General features: G+C 60.9%; 1 protein-coding gene across 2 annotated transcripts; it reads left to right on the forward strand.

The window, feature by feature from the left end:
- Window positions 1-1,231: 1,231 nt before the first annotated feature.
- LTO1 (LTO1 maturation factor of ABCE1) lies at window positions 1,232-9,244 on the forward strand. 2 transcript variants are annotated; one of them, XM_005654640.4, is made up of 6 exons: window positions 1,232-1,384; window positions 2,693-2,798; window positions 3,829-3,899; window positions 7,086-7,203; window positions 7,472-7,585; window positions 8,348-9,244. In XM_005654640.4, exons 1-5 carry the CDS (start codon window positions 1,335-1,337, stop codon window positions 7,538-7,540), a joined length of 414 nt encoding a protein of 137 aa, XP_005654697.1. In that variant the 5' UTR covers window positions 1,232-1,334; the 3' UTR covers window positions 7,541-7,585; window positions 8,348-9,244. The 2 variants fall into 2 exon arrangements, with proteins under 2 accessions (XP_005654697.1, XP_020938344.1); XM_021082685.2 differs by having other exon boundaries at window positions 7,472-9,244.
- Window positions 9,245-12,981: the final 3,737 nt, after the last annotated feature.

The raw sequence follows: 12,981 nt of genomic DNA on the forward strand, positions 1-12,981 counted from the left end.
TTTTAATCAGAATGCATTTGGTATTTCCTATCTATGCTCCACTGTCATTGATAGTTTGAAGTACCTTTTAAAAACCGTGTTCAGGGGAGTTCCCGTCGTGGCTCAGTGGTTAGAATCCGACTAGGAACCATGAGGTTGCAGGTTCGATCCCTGGCCTTGCTCAGTGGGTTAGGGATCCGGCCTTGCCGTGAGCTGTGGTGTAGGTTGCAGACGCCGCTGGGATCCCCGAGTTGCTGTGGCTGTAGCGTAGGCTGGTGGCTACAGCTCCGAATGGACCCCTAGCCTGGGAACCTTCATATGCCACGGAAGCGGCCCAAGAAATGGCAAAAAGACAAAAAAATAAAATAAAATAAAAACCGCGTTCAGAAAGTATCTTGTCATGGAAAGGATGAGAAGGGGGTATGCTTGCTGCTTGAGCAAGCGCACCGGTCGCTCAAACCCTTCCGTTGAGTCTGTTCTGACTCTTCATGAATTATGAATCATTATGCTTTTGCTTTAACAACAACTAATCTCAAGAATCAAGACACAAACTTTTATTTTTTCAAAAGACTCTATAAAGTTTCAAGAACGGATGCCAATATTTACTAATGCCCTTCCCAGCGAGGCCACCAGGCTGTTTCCCTGCCAACAGCGGCTGTTTCAGATCTCCGGGGGTCGAGTCAGCCCTGCGCTTCTTGGACGAAGGTCCCGCAGTCCCTGGATTACTGCGGACGTGGATTTGGTGGCATTTTAGGCGGGAGTCTGACGGCGTCCCGGAAGGTGGCCCCGGGCTGTGGGTCGGGGTCGGCGAGCGCGGGGGCACCGGGCCCCCGTCCTTGGGTGCTGCCTGCATCCCGGGAACTGCCCTTCCTGGAACTTCTCCCCCACAAACCCAAGGGCACAGCATCCTTGTTGGAACCTGGGGAGGCGCTGGTTCTTTGATAACTTTTCCCGTTTCTTCCCTGGTTCATTCCGAGCCGTTTTTGGCAGTTTGGTTGCATCTACTTGGTTTTGTTACAATGAGATCACGAGTCTTGTCCCCGCGGGCAGGTAGCTGCTCCGGGCGGGGACAGAGCAGCCCCCAGCGAGAGCTGGGAGCAGTGCCAAGGGGCCCGGGGCGGGGCCGCACCCCGACTCAGCTCCGCCCTGCGCCGCCGCCGCCGCGCACGCGCTCTGGCCCCGCGCCGGCGCGTGTTGAGCCCTCCCGCGCGCCGTCCTTACCCGGCCTGCCCCGCGCGGCGTTCCCGGAAGTGGGCTTCGCTCTGCCAGCAGCCGGGCCTCGAGTCCGAGCTTCCCGGGTCTGCGCCGTAGCGCAGGGCGGCGGGGCCGACGGGCAGGGCGGGCCGGCTGCCGCCATGGCCGGGACTCAGGACATGTTCGACGCCATCGTGATGGCAGATGAGAGGTGAGTGGCGGGGCTGGCTGGGATTCCCGCGCTTGGCGGGCCGCTCGCGGCCGCTCGGGCCTTGGGGGAGCGCAAAGTGGTCCTGAAGGCGGCTGGAGCGGGAGCCCGAGGTGCCCTTGATTTTCCTTTACGCATCGGCTTTTCGGGGGAGCGCCCAGCTGCTCCTCCAGACCCGCCTCCCCCGGCCCGGGGCTGCCCCACGCATCTGCTCGGCCTAATGAGTGCCTCCCTCCAGGGACGCCGGGGCCGCGGGTGGGACGGGCTTTGCCATCTGGGCGCTGCCCCTTTTCGCTTGTTGCTCAGGGGTCGGACATACGGCAGCATTCACAGACAAGCTGATAAATGTGTCAGGCGTCGTCCTTTCCCCCTTGGGCCGTGCCGGGGGGAGCCGGGGGTTGCTTTGTGCAGTCTTCCAGCGCCCGGCCCGCCAGAGACATCCGTAGATGTCAGTTGGGAGAGAGAGGGAACATCAGACAGTCGTCCGCTGACGTTTCCCTGGAGCTTGCTGTGAATGGGACAGGGAGCAGAGTATTGAACCCCTTTATCTATTTTAATTCTGCTTGTAAAGTAGATCTTATCCGTCATCCTGTCTTTCAGGGCAGGAGGCAAGGTCAACTCCCAGAGCCACACAACGGCAAGGGAGAGCTGTACACGCTCCTCCCTGGGGACTCCAACAAGCTCCTTTCCCTGGGGTGGCTGCATGTTCTGCTGGTGTCCGTTCCCCTGCTGAGCCCTCAAAGCCACAGCCTTTATTATACCACAGGCCCCACAGTCATGGTACGTCTCGTGGTGATCCGATGGCGTTTCTCCCAGCCAGTCTCCAGAGATGCGGCAGAAGGCCCTGTGATAGGTGGCAGAGTGCTTTGAAGCCCTTGACCCAGCACTCTAGCTCACCCACTCACAGAACTGGAGGCTGGCGACCTGGCTGCTGGCTCATCAGCTGAGAAATGTCAAAAAGTAGATTTCCTGGGCCTGACTCCAGACTTGCCCTGACTGGGGAGGCTCCTGGATTTGTATCTTTGGAATTTTCCTGTGTGTCTCTGGTGTTATGCCAGATTTGGGGCTCTCTGGCTTAGCCCCCCTTATAGAAGAGGTGAACTGGGCTTCGGGAGGTTCAGCAGCGATTTGCCAGAGGAAAGACGGAGGGAGGGAGGGAGCAGGGCTTGGAACCTGAGTGAATTCTCTTCTCTTTCTGCTGTTCTGAGTCGGGTCTTGCTGGGTCTTGGGTTGTGGTGGAAGAGAAACGTTTTTCTGGGAAAAGTGCTCTTTTGATTATTTGCTCACACTTTTGCTCCTTCTCTGGGGCAGGTTTCACGGGGAAGGCTATCAGGAAGGCTACGAAGAAGGGAGTGGCTTGGGTCTAATCGAAGGAAGACAGCATGGCACGTTCCACGGAGCGAAAATCGGATCAGAGGTGAGTGTGGACGCCCCCCACTTAGAAAGGAATCCTTTTCTTTTTGTTTCCAGTTTACCTTGATGAGCAGTGTGACTGAGCCACAAGTTTAGGCCTCTTAAGATGGCAGCAGACTAGATGGAGTTTCGATGGAGAAATAGTCTCAGGACGGAACCCGCACAGCACGTCGCTGTGTGGAGATGATGAAGCCGCGTGGGCTGGAGAATGAGAAGACCAGTCCCCCGCCTCCCCAGGTGACATCGAGTGTCTCGGTGCCGCCCTGTGTCTTGAGCCACAGCTGAACCCTCACCCAGAGCGCGCGTGCCCTGCGTCACGTGACAGCATCCATTTGGACTTGCAGTGCAGTTCCATAAGACGCATAGCTTTTCTTTTCCTCTGCCCTTGGTCCTGGATCGGCCCCCACTGACGGGTATCCGGCCCTAAACGGCAGGGTCTTCGGCCGCCACGGCCGTGCCAGCTGTCCCTTGCTGCCGAACGAGGCATCCCCAGACACGGGGGCTTGAGGCAGCCCGCGTCTGTTGTCTCGCACAGATGCGGAGACTCTGTTGTCCGGGAGCAGCCGAGCTGGGAGCTTGCTGCTCGGGGTCCCTTGATGTTGGAGCTGAGCGTCAGCCAGGCCTGCAGTCACTTGAAGGCTTGACTGGGGCCGAAAGAGCCCCTTCTCGATGGCTCGCTTCCCACGTGAACCTCTCCGGAGGGCTGCTTGCGTGTCCCCGTGACCCAAGCCAGCAAGGCAGAGGGGATGTTGTTAATGCCCCGTTTCAGAGTCACGTGCTGCCTCTTCCTCTCTGTTCTCCTGCTGACCCAGGCCACCCTGATGGGGTCGGCGGGGACCCTGAGGTTATGTGTCCCAGGGAGGTGGGTGCGGTGGGACCACCTTGGAGGGATGACTTGACCCTCTGACTTCCATGGCCCGGTGCCCGACAGGTGCTTCCAGAACTGCCCCCGCCATTTGTTTTGAGAGCTTGGTGATGGAATCAAGGGCAGCTGCCAGTATTGATTTCCCCTTCCATGTTTTGTAACCTCACAGATCGGGTGCTACCAGGGTTTTGCTTTTGCTTGGAGGTGTCTCCTGCACAGTTGTGCCACCGAGAAGGACAGGTAAAGCTCGAGACATCTTTCTTCTTTGGTATCGGGACCAGGAGTCCTGCTTCCACGGCTGACCGTGACCTTGAGCAGTTGCCGCCTCGGTCTCCTCATCTGTAAAATGGTGAAACTGATCAGGCCGACCGTGAACGTTGTTGGGAGGGTTGCAAGAAGAGGGGGTTGAAAGTGCCACGTGTGTTCTTGCTGTTGGATGAACGTCTGTTGTCGTTGCTTCTCAAGAGTCCTCTCACCTCCCCTGCCTTGTCCGGGAAGCCTTCGAGCGCCACGTGGCCTTTCAATACCGCCGATCAAACAGTGTGGAAATTCTATCTTCTCGTTCCTCTTTCTCCTGCCTTTCTAATACACAGAGTACAGCAGTCTGGGTATGAGCAGGGCTCAGAAGTGGTGGCTCCCTTGTCACCGGGCTGTTAATGGAGCCAAAAGGTGTGCCTACAAGGGTACTGCCTTTTCCAGAGTTCCTGCTGTGGGGCAACGGGATTGGCAGCGTCTTGGGAGCGCAGGGACGCAGGTTTGATCCCTGGCCCGGCACAGTGGGTTAAAGATCTGGTGTTGCCACTGCTGTGGCTTAGGTCACAACTGTGGCTCTGATGTGATCCCTGGCCCGGAGCTCCATATGCTGTGGGGGAGGCCAAAAAAGAAAAAAAAAAAAGACTGCATTTTCTGTGTTTCACGCATGCAGGTCAAGAACCGAAGCACTGAGCAGGCCTTAGCTTAGCTGCTGTTTGTACTGTTGTAGCCTTGGGAACCCGCCCTGACTGTGTGCTGCTCCCGGAAGCCCTGGGGCCCGTTGCACTGGTCTTCACTCTTTTTTTTTTTCTTGTTCTTTGGCTGTACCCCCGGCGTGTGGAAGTTCCGGGGCCGGGAGTCGAACGTGCGCTGCAGTTGCAGCAACACCGGATCCTTAACCTGTGCCGCAGGGCAACTGGGTCTTCACCCTTAAGCTGGAAACAGACTCTCAAGTGACAGAAGCCCTCCTGCTGCTTGTGGGGACCGAGGCTCGGCTTTGCTAGGCGCTCTGTGTCTTTCCCATGCCCGGTGGCTTGCCTGGCCTGGTGGGGCACCAGGAGAGTGGGTGACAGAGCTGGGAAGGTGCTTTGTCACCTTATAGGAAATATTTTGAATTTCTAGACGGTCAGGGCAGGGACGCTCGCAGCAGACTCTGGGTGATTCTGGGATCATTTCTCTGACCTGTGCTGTCACTGGCCTGCTCCATTCGTGTCAACAGTGGGAGTTGACCGAATCCATCCACTAGCCAAGGGCCACCCTGGGGAGAGTTCCCCCTGAAGACTCAGTCAGTGATCCAGTTGGGACAGTGGTTGGCAGCCCATGGCACCAGTGGATGGCGGTCGTAGATGAGTGTGGCTTCCCACTCCTGGTCCATAAAAGGGGGTGTGGGCCACGGTCCAGGAAGTTTCCAGCAGCCGCCCCCTCCTCCCACATGGGTCTGCTGGCTCGTGGACGGTGCTGCACCAGCAAGAAGGGTCCCACTCTTGGGGGCTGCCAGCCCATGCCCAGGGCAGGGGTCCCTCGCCTCTCAAAGCTGTGCCCCCTGTCGGTCCATGTGGTTGGGTGGGGCTGCTGGAAGTCCCATGGCCCACCTCCCTGGACCTGGGGGTCTCTTTGAAATGCAACCTAAAACCCTCTATCTTAGAGCAGGGGGTTTTTGGTTTTCTAAGTCTACAGTTTTTACAAGATGCTAGTGGGGGAGGGTGAGGGAGTGGGGTGGATTGGAGCTCAGGGTTAATGGATGCAAACTGTCGCCTTTGGAGTGGATCGTGCGAAAATAGAATGTGTACGTGTGAGTGTACCTGGGTCACCATGCCGGACACTAGGAAAAACAAATTGTACTGGGGAAACAACAGTTAAAAAAATTAAAAAGGAAAAAGTGGTAGAAGGTGGACAGTGGAGCTGCTTTAAGTAAGGCTTTGATAGAGAAGCACCTGCTGTCCGCCCGGCCCTCTGGTGAGGCCGGGGCTTGAACACTGGAGCCGCCCAGTGGAGCGCGGTCTCAGCCTGAGGCTGGCGTCTTCCATCCCGGGACCGCTTTCTGATCCATCCCGAGACGCCCCTCTGCCCTCCCGCAGCCAGGAGCGGGTCACACCCTCCTGCTGGCCCTGGCTCTGACCGGTGATGCCCTGGGTGTGTCCGGGCCCGTCGCTGCCTGCCGAGGCGAAAGCATCCTGGTGGAGTCCAGGCCTTCCCACAGGGTGGCCTCCGCCCTCCGTCTCCCTGGAGGCCGAGTGCTTGTTGCCTAAATGAACCCGCCTTGACCTGTTGTAGGTTCGCCTTTTCTCAGGAAAGTGGCTGTCATGGTTCCTATAAACTGACTTAAAGACAGCAGACTGAGCAAGTCCTGGCCGCTTTGAATGTTTGAATGGCTGGGGATTTGTCCTCAGGCTGAGTTCTTTGAGATTCCCCTGGGTCAGGCACACGCCACACCCGGTGATGAGGTGCGGTCTGGGGGAGGCTGCCCGCAGGCTCCCTTGTAGCAGCCAGAAGGACACCTGCACGAATCCTCTTTGAGTGGCAGCCCCGGCCTCTGGAATCAGGGGGCTGGGGCGGCTCCTGCTCATTGAGCACCTGCTCTGTAGTAGGTTCTGGACCCTGCCTGGACTGCAGAGCCTCCTGAGAGCCTGCGGGGTGGCTCTTAGGGCTCGTTTTACAGAGGCGGACGCCACGGCTCAGCGAAGGGAAACGCCCGTGAGCCCTGGGCCGGTCGTGCCCTGCCCGCCCCCCCCAGCTGAGCTCTCAGGGGAGCGGAACTCAAAACACCAGATAGCAGCCTCTGCCCTGTGAAGGGAGGGGGCTGGCAGGGTTACCCGCTGCCGAGCTCCCAGAGTTTGAAGGTTCCAGATCCTGGCAGATTCCCCGCCCCCCCCCCCCCCCCCCGGGTCTAGAGCAGGTGTGCTCACGCCCTGCGTGCTTTCCTGCCTGGTTCTGGGTGCTCCTGGGTCAGGCCTGCTTGTCGGGGTTGCCTCTGCCCCTGGGCTGGGGTGGGGCCGGGCCTGTAAGCTCGCAACACACTCGATGTCGGGGTGCGGGTGTGGGCAGGCGGGCAGTGCTGGGGGTGGGGCTGATGAGGTCTGTCTCGGGCTTCTGAACCCAGAGCCAGCGAGTGGCCTCCTCGCCACACGAGCCAAGCCTGTTGCGTCCAAAAGCCTGTATTTCTGTGTTTTACAGCAAAAAGATGAAGGTCTTAGAGTCATTGATTGGAATGATTCAGAAATTCCCTTATGACGACCCTACTTACGATAAACTCCACGAAGACTTAGACAGGATCAGAGGGAAGTTTAAGCAGGTTGGTGCGCGCGGCCGGTTTCTTTTGGATCGGGGTCCCCTGGCCTTCCCGCGCGGGGCTGGGCGTCCACTTTGCCGATGGTTTGGGGGCCGCCTGTGCTCTCTGAGTGGTCAGTGAAAGGCACCCAGCTCTGTATCTCGACGAGAGGCAGGTGGGGACGGGAGAGGCGGGGGCGAGAGCGCGGAGGCGGCGTCGGGCCGGCAAGAGCCCGGCTGGGGCGCGTGCCTGTCTCATGTGGAAATCCAGCTTGCTTCTTCTGTGTTTTCAGCTTTGTTCGTTACTAAACGTTCAGCCGGACTTTAAAATTAGTGCGGAAGGTTCTGGACTTGCCTTTTGAGGTGGACAGACGAACAAAAGACGAACCATCGAGGAACAGATGTCCGTATGTTAAGTGTTCAAAACTGTGATTAAAGGCAAAACAGTGGCGGGTGTTCATTGTTCTGCGGGGAGGCTTCCTGCCCCCAGGTCCGCCTGTGTCGCCTGGGTGCCCGCGGGGCCTCCGCTCAGGCCTGCCCTTTGTTGGGCCCTGTCTGCTCTGCAGTCAGCCTGCGGCCCTGGCCGAGCCCTCGTGGGGCCTCTCCCTCAGGTCCAGGGTCCGGGCCACTGGCCTCACAGGTTCTCGCCACCTGGCAGGCCTGGCTGGGTCTAGACTGGGGCTGGCTCTGGGGAGAATTAACCTCCAGGCCTTGGTCAGCGCCCAGAGGAACAGTTTCTTAAAAAGATGAGAGTGACAGGGAGTTCCCGTTGGGGCGCAGCAGAGATGAATCTGACTACTCTCCACGAGGGTGCGGGTTCGATCCCTGGCCTCACTCGGCAGGCTAAGGGTCCCACGCTGCCGTGGGCCGTGGCGTAGGTCGCAGATGCAGCTTGGATCTGGCCTGGCTGGGGCTGGGGCTGTGGTGTAGGCCGGTAGCTGCAGCTCCAATTCGCCCCCCAGCCTGGGAACCTCCCCTTGCCACGGCTGCGTCCCTAAAAAGCATGAGAAAAAACATGCGAGTGACAGAGTGGACACGAAGCTGTTGCCAGGGCAAGTGGTGAGGGCGGTGACATCCACGGCCACCTCAGATGGCCAGCGCCTGTCCCAGCTCCCCAGGGTCTCTGTCCCCTGGGGAGCCCACAGGTGCGTGTTCCTCCCACTTTACAGGTGAGGACCCGAGGCCCGACGACTGCCCGGGCCCCGCGCCGTCTCTCACCGCTGTCTTGAGTTCCTTGGAGTCCCTGGCGCCCTCCGTGGAGCCCCGGGACGTCTGGCCGAGAGGAGGAGAGGGCAGCCCGGTCCCAGGAGGCAGTGCCGTTCTTACCGCGTCCCTCGGGGTGGGGCTCTGCGGTATTCAGAGGTCAAGGGGAGGAGATTGGATTCCACGCGACACCGGCCCCCCTTCCGTGTGCTGAGCTTTACGGTGAGGGCTCTGCACCTTCCTGCTAGCGTGACTTCTACCTTCTGCTGGCACCCGGAGCGCCATCTGTACACGGGGAGGGGCAGGCCACTCCCCCGGGACACGTGCTCCCGGGCACTTCTCTGCACCCGAGGGCCCGTGGCCAGGCCCCCACGTGCCCCCGGCCCAGGGCGCAGATCTGGAAGCCCTGAAGACCATTAGCGCAGGGGGCCGTGGATCCGCTCCCGATTTTAAAATCGTTCTAGAATGTCTGAGTGCGTGCGCCTCCTGGCAGCTGCCGGGCCTGAGCCAGCGGGGCGAGGCCGGGGTCCCCATGAGGCCCGGGACGGCAGCCCTTGATGTGGCCAAGGACACAGCTCTCAGCTGTTGGAGGCCAGGACTTGGGCTGCACCGGCTTGGCGGGTTCCCGTGTCCCTCTGTTCCTGCACCCTCCCTGCCCCCGCAGGACTGGGGAGGCTGGGCTCGGCCCACAGCCTCAGCTGCGCCATCCTCGCGGAGACCAGCCGTGGTCGTTGCCAGCCAGTGGGGTCGAGGGGCTTCTGCTGTCGTCTTCCTCCATGGGTTTTCGTGTTTTCTAAGCTCTCTGGATGATGTATGGTTATTACAATTGGAGAGAAAAATAAACAGCGTGTTTTCAAGCAAAAGGCCTCTGGGACCATGTATGATGTGACATCCTGCGCGTTCGTCCCCTACCCCAGAGCAGCTGGGGTCCAGGTACGAGCAGGATGTCCTTCTGATCACACCGAGCAGCCCTCTGTTGCCGTTCTGACCGCGTGCTTTCGTCATCACGTCGAAGCCGCATTGACAGGGGAGGACGGTGCCTGGGACACGCGGGATGGGCGGGTCCCCTGCGCCGCCAGCCTCACCTCCCGGGTCTGCGCCTCTCCCGGCCGGTGTCCAGTGTCCGCCTGAGAGACGTCAGTTCACTTGCTGTTTCTAGAACATCAGTAACTGGGAAGAAGCAGATTCACCATCCCCACCTGGACTTACCCCTTTGGGACCTCGCTCTCCGCGGCACCGCGGGGCCAGAGTCCCCACCCGCTGGCCGGATCGCCGTCCCGATGCCTTTCCTCTGTTTCATGTTCACCCGCGGCTTTGCTCCGCCCGGTGGTGAGAAAAGAATGGAGCGATTTGGAGGAGGGAATGTCTCATTTGCCCAGTGGCTGCCCTGGGCACCCCGACCTCCCCCAGGTCACTGAAGTGTCCACGAAGCCCCCCCCCGCCCACCACCCCCATACCTCAAAGACGGCGATTGGGGCGCCCAGTGGAGCTGAGTCACGTGCTGACGGTTGCAGTAAGCGGCTGACCTCAGGCCTGACAGAGAACAGCAGGCTCAGAGCAGTTTGCCTAAACCATCCTCGGCCACAACAGGACCCCGTTTTTCTGATCATTTGCAGCCTGTCTGACCCGTCTTGCATCGGGCAGCCTGAGGCAGGGACAGAGGGTTTATGGGAAGAGACCCGTGCTGGGGGCTGTAGGAGAGGCGCCTGTCCTGGAGCTGGGGCTGGGGCCAGTCCCATCAGAGCCACAGAACTGGGAGTGGAGGGGTCCTGTGGTGGCTCAGAGGAAGTGAACCCGACGAGTATCCATGAGGTTGCAGGTTCCATCCCCGGCCTCATGCAGTGGGTTCAGGATGCGGCGTGGCCGTGTAGGTTGCAGACATGGCTCGGACCCCGCGTTGCTGTGATGTGGTGTAGGTTGGTGGCTACAGTTCCGATTGGACCCCCAGCCTGGGAACCTCCATATGCTGTGGGCGCGGCCCTAAAAGACAAAAAAAAAGGACTGAGAATGGTGGTCCCCACGGCGTGAAGTCCGGGCGCCGTCAACCCCAGGAGGCGAGAAGCCCGAGGGCGGTCAGGATGACCGCGATGCCGCCCCGGGGACGCTGGGGCCTCCTTCCTCCCGTGATGCTCGGCGCGACGAGACGGCGACGTTTACCGCGTGAGGCCTCTGTGCCGGGGGCTGTGCCAAGTGCGCCCTGAGCGCCCAGCCTTCCGGTCCTCCGTCCCCCCCGGAGGCGCTCACTGCACAGACTGAGCCCCGCGTGTCACAGATGCGAGGATGCCCTCTCCCGAGCCTCCTTCCCTGTAGACAGGATTATCCGGCTGAGAAAGTTGAGCCTCCGAAGGCGCAGCCGCACAGCCTGCAAGTCGCAGAACGTGCTCGTGCGTGAGAGCCGAGTTCCTAAACGACGACGGGCCACATCCGACGCCACTGCCAGCTGCCTGGCTGCCCTTCCGCAGGCTGCCGACCGCGACACTGCCCTGGCCGCAGGGACGTGGAGCCTTGGATGTGGGTCTCCTGGCGAAGCAGGGTCCGAGTGCTGACCATTGGGTGAAAAGGATCAAATGAAGGCTGTGTGTGTTTTCGTCAAGCCCGTTTCCAGAGACCTGGTGCCCTTTCTTCGCAGGGAGGCAGCCGAGCTGACAGGGGCGCAGGCCTTGGGGACACACACCTGGCCAGGGGCCTGTCTCGGTCAGTTCCTGGCTGTGTGATCCCAGCTCAGTTAACTCACCTCTCTGGGCCCGGGTCTAACCGTCCACAACAGGGGGCAGCCAACTCCCCTTGTCAGGCGAGGTCCAGCCCACTGCCCGTCTCGGGAGTGAGGCTGGACGGCCACACGGCTGTGCTCGTTCCCGTGCTGTTCCCTGCGGCTGCTCGATCCACTCCGCGGGGTCGACACGTGGGACCGAGGGAGCTTCTCTTGTGGCTCAGTGGGTTAAGAACCGGGCTGGTATCCATGAGGATGCAGGTTCGAACCCTGGCCTTGCTCAGTGGGTTAAGGATCCGGTGTTGCCGTGAGTTGGGGTGTAGGTCCCAGAGGCGGCTCTGTTCCTGAGTTGCCATGGCTGTGGTGTAGACCCGCAGCTGCAGCTCTGATTTGACCCCTAGCCTAGGAACTTCTATATGCCCCAGGGGTGGCCCTAAAAAGCAAAAAACAAAAACAAAAACAAAACCCAAAAAACAAAACAAGGGGGACGGAGCTACCAGCCCGCAAAGCCCTGAACACTCACTATCGGGCCCTTTGTGAAGGAGCCTGCCAACCCTTGACCTCGAAGACGGGGATACTGTACCTGTGAGAGTGAACGGGCCCCTGCCTGTCACCAAGCCCTTGGGGTCGCTTCAAGGTCTGGGGAGAAATGGTGTGTTTGGCAGTCAGCCCAGTGCCTGGTATCCAGTGCATGCCGGCTGAACCGGAGCTACTGTCCTGCCATGGGGCAGGCAGGACCATCCCCCGGCCTGGGCTCCAGAGTCTGGGGGGGACCTCCACTAGACCCTGGAGCGGCCAGGCTCAGCGGCCGTTAGTTGAAGCTTGAGAGGCTCCGCAGACGCCGCCACCTCTGATAGGCTCGGGCCCACGGCAGCCCTTCAGCAGAGCCTTGCTCTCCTGTGCCCCTGTGAGTGGCGGTGACAATGCCCCCCGGATGTGGGCCTCCGGCCCCGGCCCCCGCACCGCCCGCCCACCGGCCACGGCTATTGTCTGCTGGGCCGCGGTGTGGCTCAGGGCAGGGGCCGGCAGGCAGGGGACTGTGGGAACGGATTAGGGGCGGGGGGCTCGCGTCCCTTCTGCATAAACTCTGATCAAAGACATTCCTGGGATAACAGAGCCCTGTGTGCTGCAGAGGCCGGCCCAGCGTGTGGACACACGCCCCATGCAGCCGCCCCCGGGGGCCACCCCGCAGCGCCCAGCCCTGCATCGCCCACCACTGGGACAGCTCTCCCACCACATGCAGGGCTGTGACCTGCGGCCACTAGGCTTCCAGGAGGGCCTGGCTCCGTGGGAGTGTGGGAGCCTGGGGGTAGCGCCTACCCCTGCAAATGCACCTGTCCAGGGGCCTGCAAATGCACCTGCCCCGCCAAGAAGTGACTCCTCGTAGTGCACACGCTGTGTCCTGGGGTCTGCTGGGTCTCGTGAGGACGATGAGGTGCTGAGCCCTGCGGCCCCCTGCCCCCGCCCCACCCCCGGCTCCTTCTGCCCACTGCACCCAGGTCAGACCAGGCCTGGGTCTCTGCACCTCACAGAGCCAGGGGCCTCCCTGCAGCCCACCTCTCAGCACCCACTGTATGCAGGCTGGGGGTGGGGTGGGGCACAGAGAAGGAGCACCCCCTGTCCTCAAGGGCTCGCGGTCCAGCCCGGGGGCAGTGGGGGAAGAGGGGGGACCCCACGTCCGCCCAGAGCCAGCTGTCTGGGGCGGGGCGGGGAACGCCCGCAGAGGGTCTCGGTGAGCCTGAGGGGCAGCAGGGGAGGGACTCCAGGCACAGAGCCGCGAGAGAGGCCGGAATGGTCTGGTGTGTCCTGCAGTCCCACGGGCAGACTTCGGGGACAGAGGCGTCTGAGGCTGGGGGGATATGGGGATGAGAGTGGGGGGGATGAAGGGGA

This window comes from Sus scrofa, chromosome 2, assembly GCF_054392235.1.
Source record: "Sus scrofa isolate SSC_HxYL_T2T_F1_AM1 chromosome 2, Sscrofa_HxYL_maternal_Yorkshire_Landrace_v2.0, whole genome shotgun sequence".
NCBI classification, from domain to species: Eukaryota; Metazoa; Chordata; class Mammalia; order Artiodactyla; family Suidae; genus Sus; species Sus scrofa.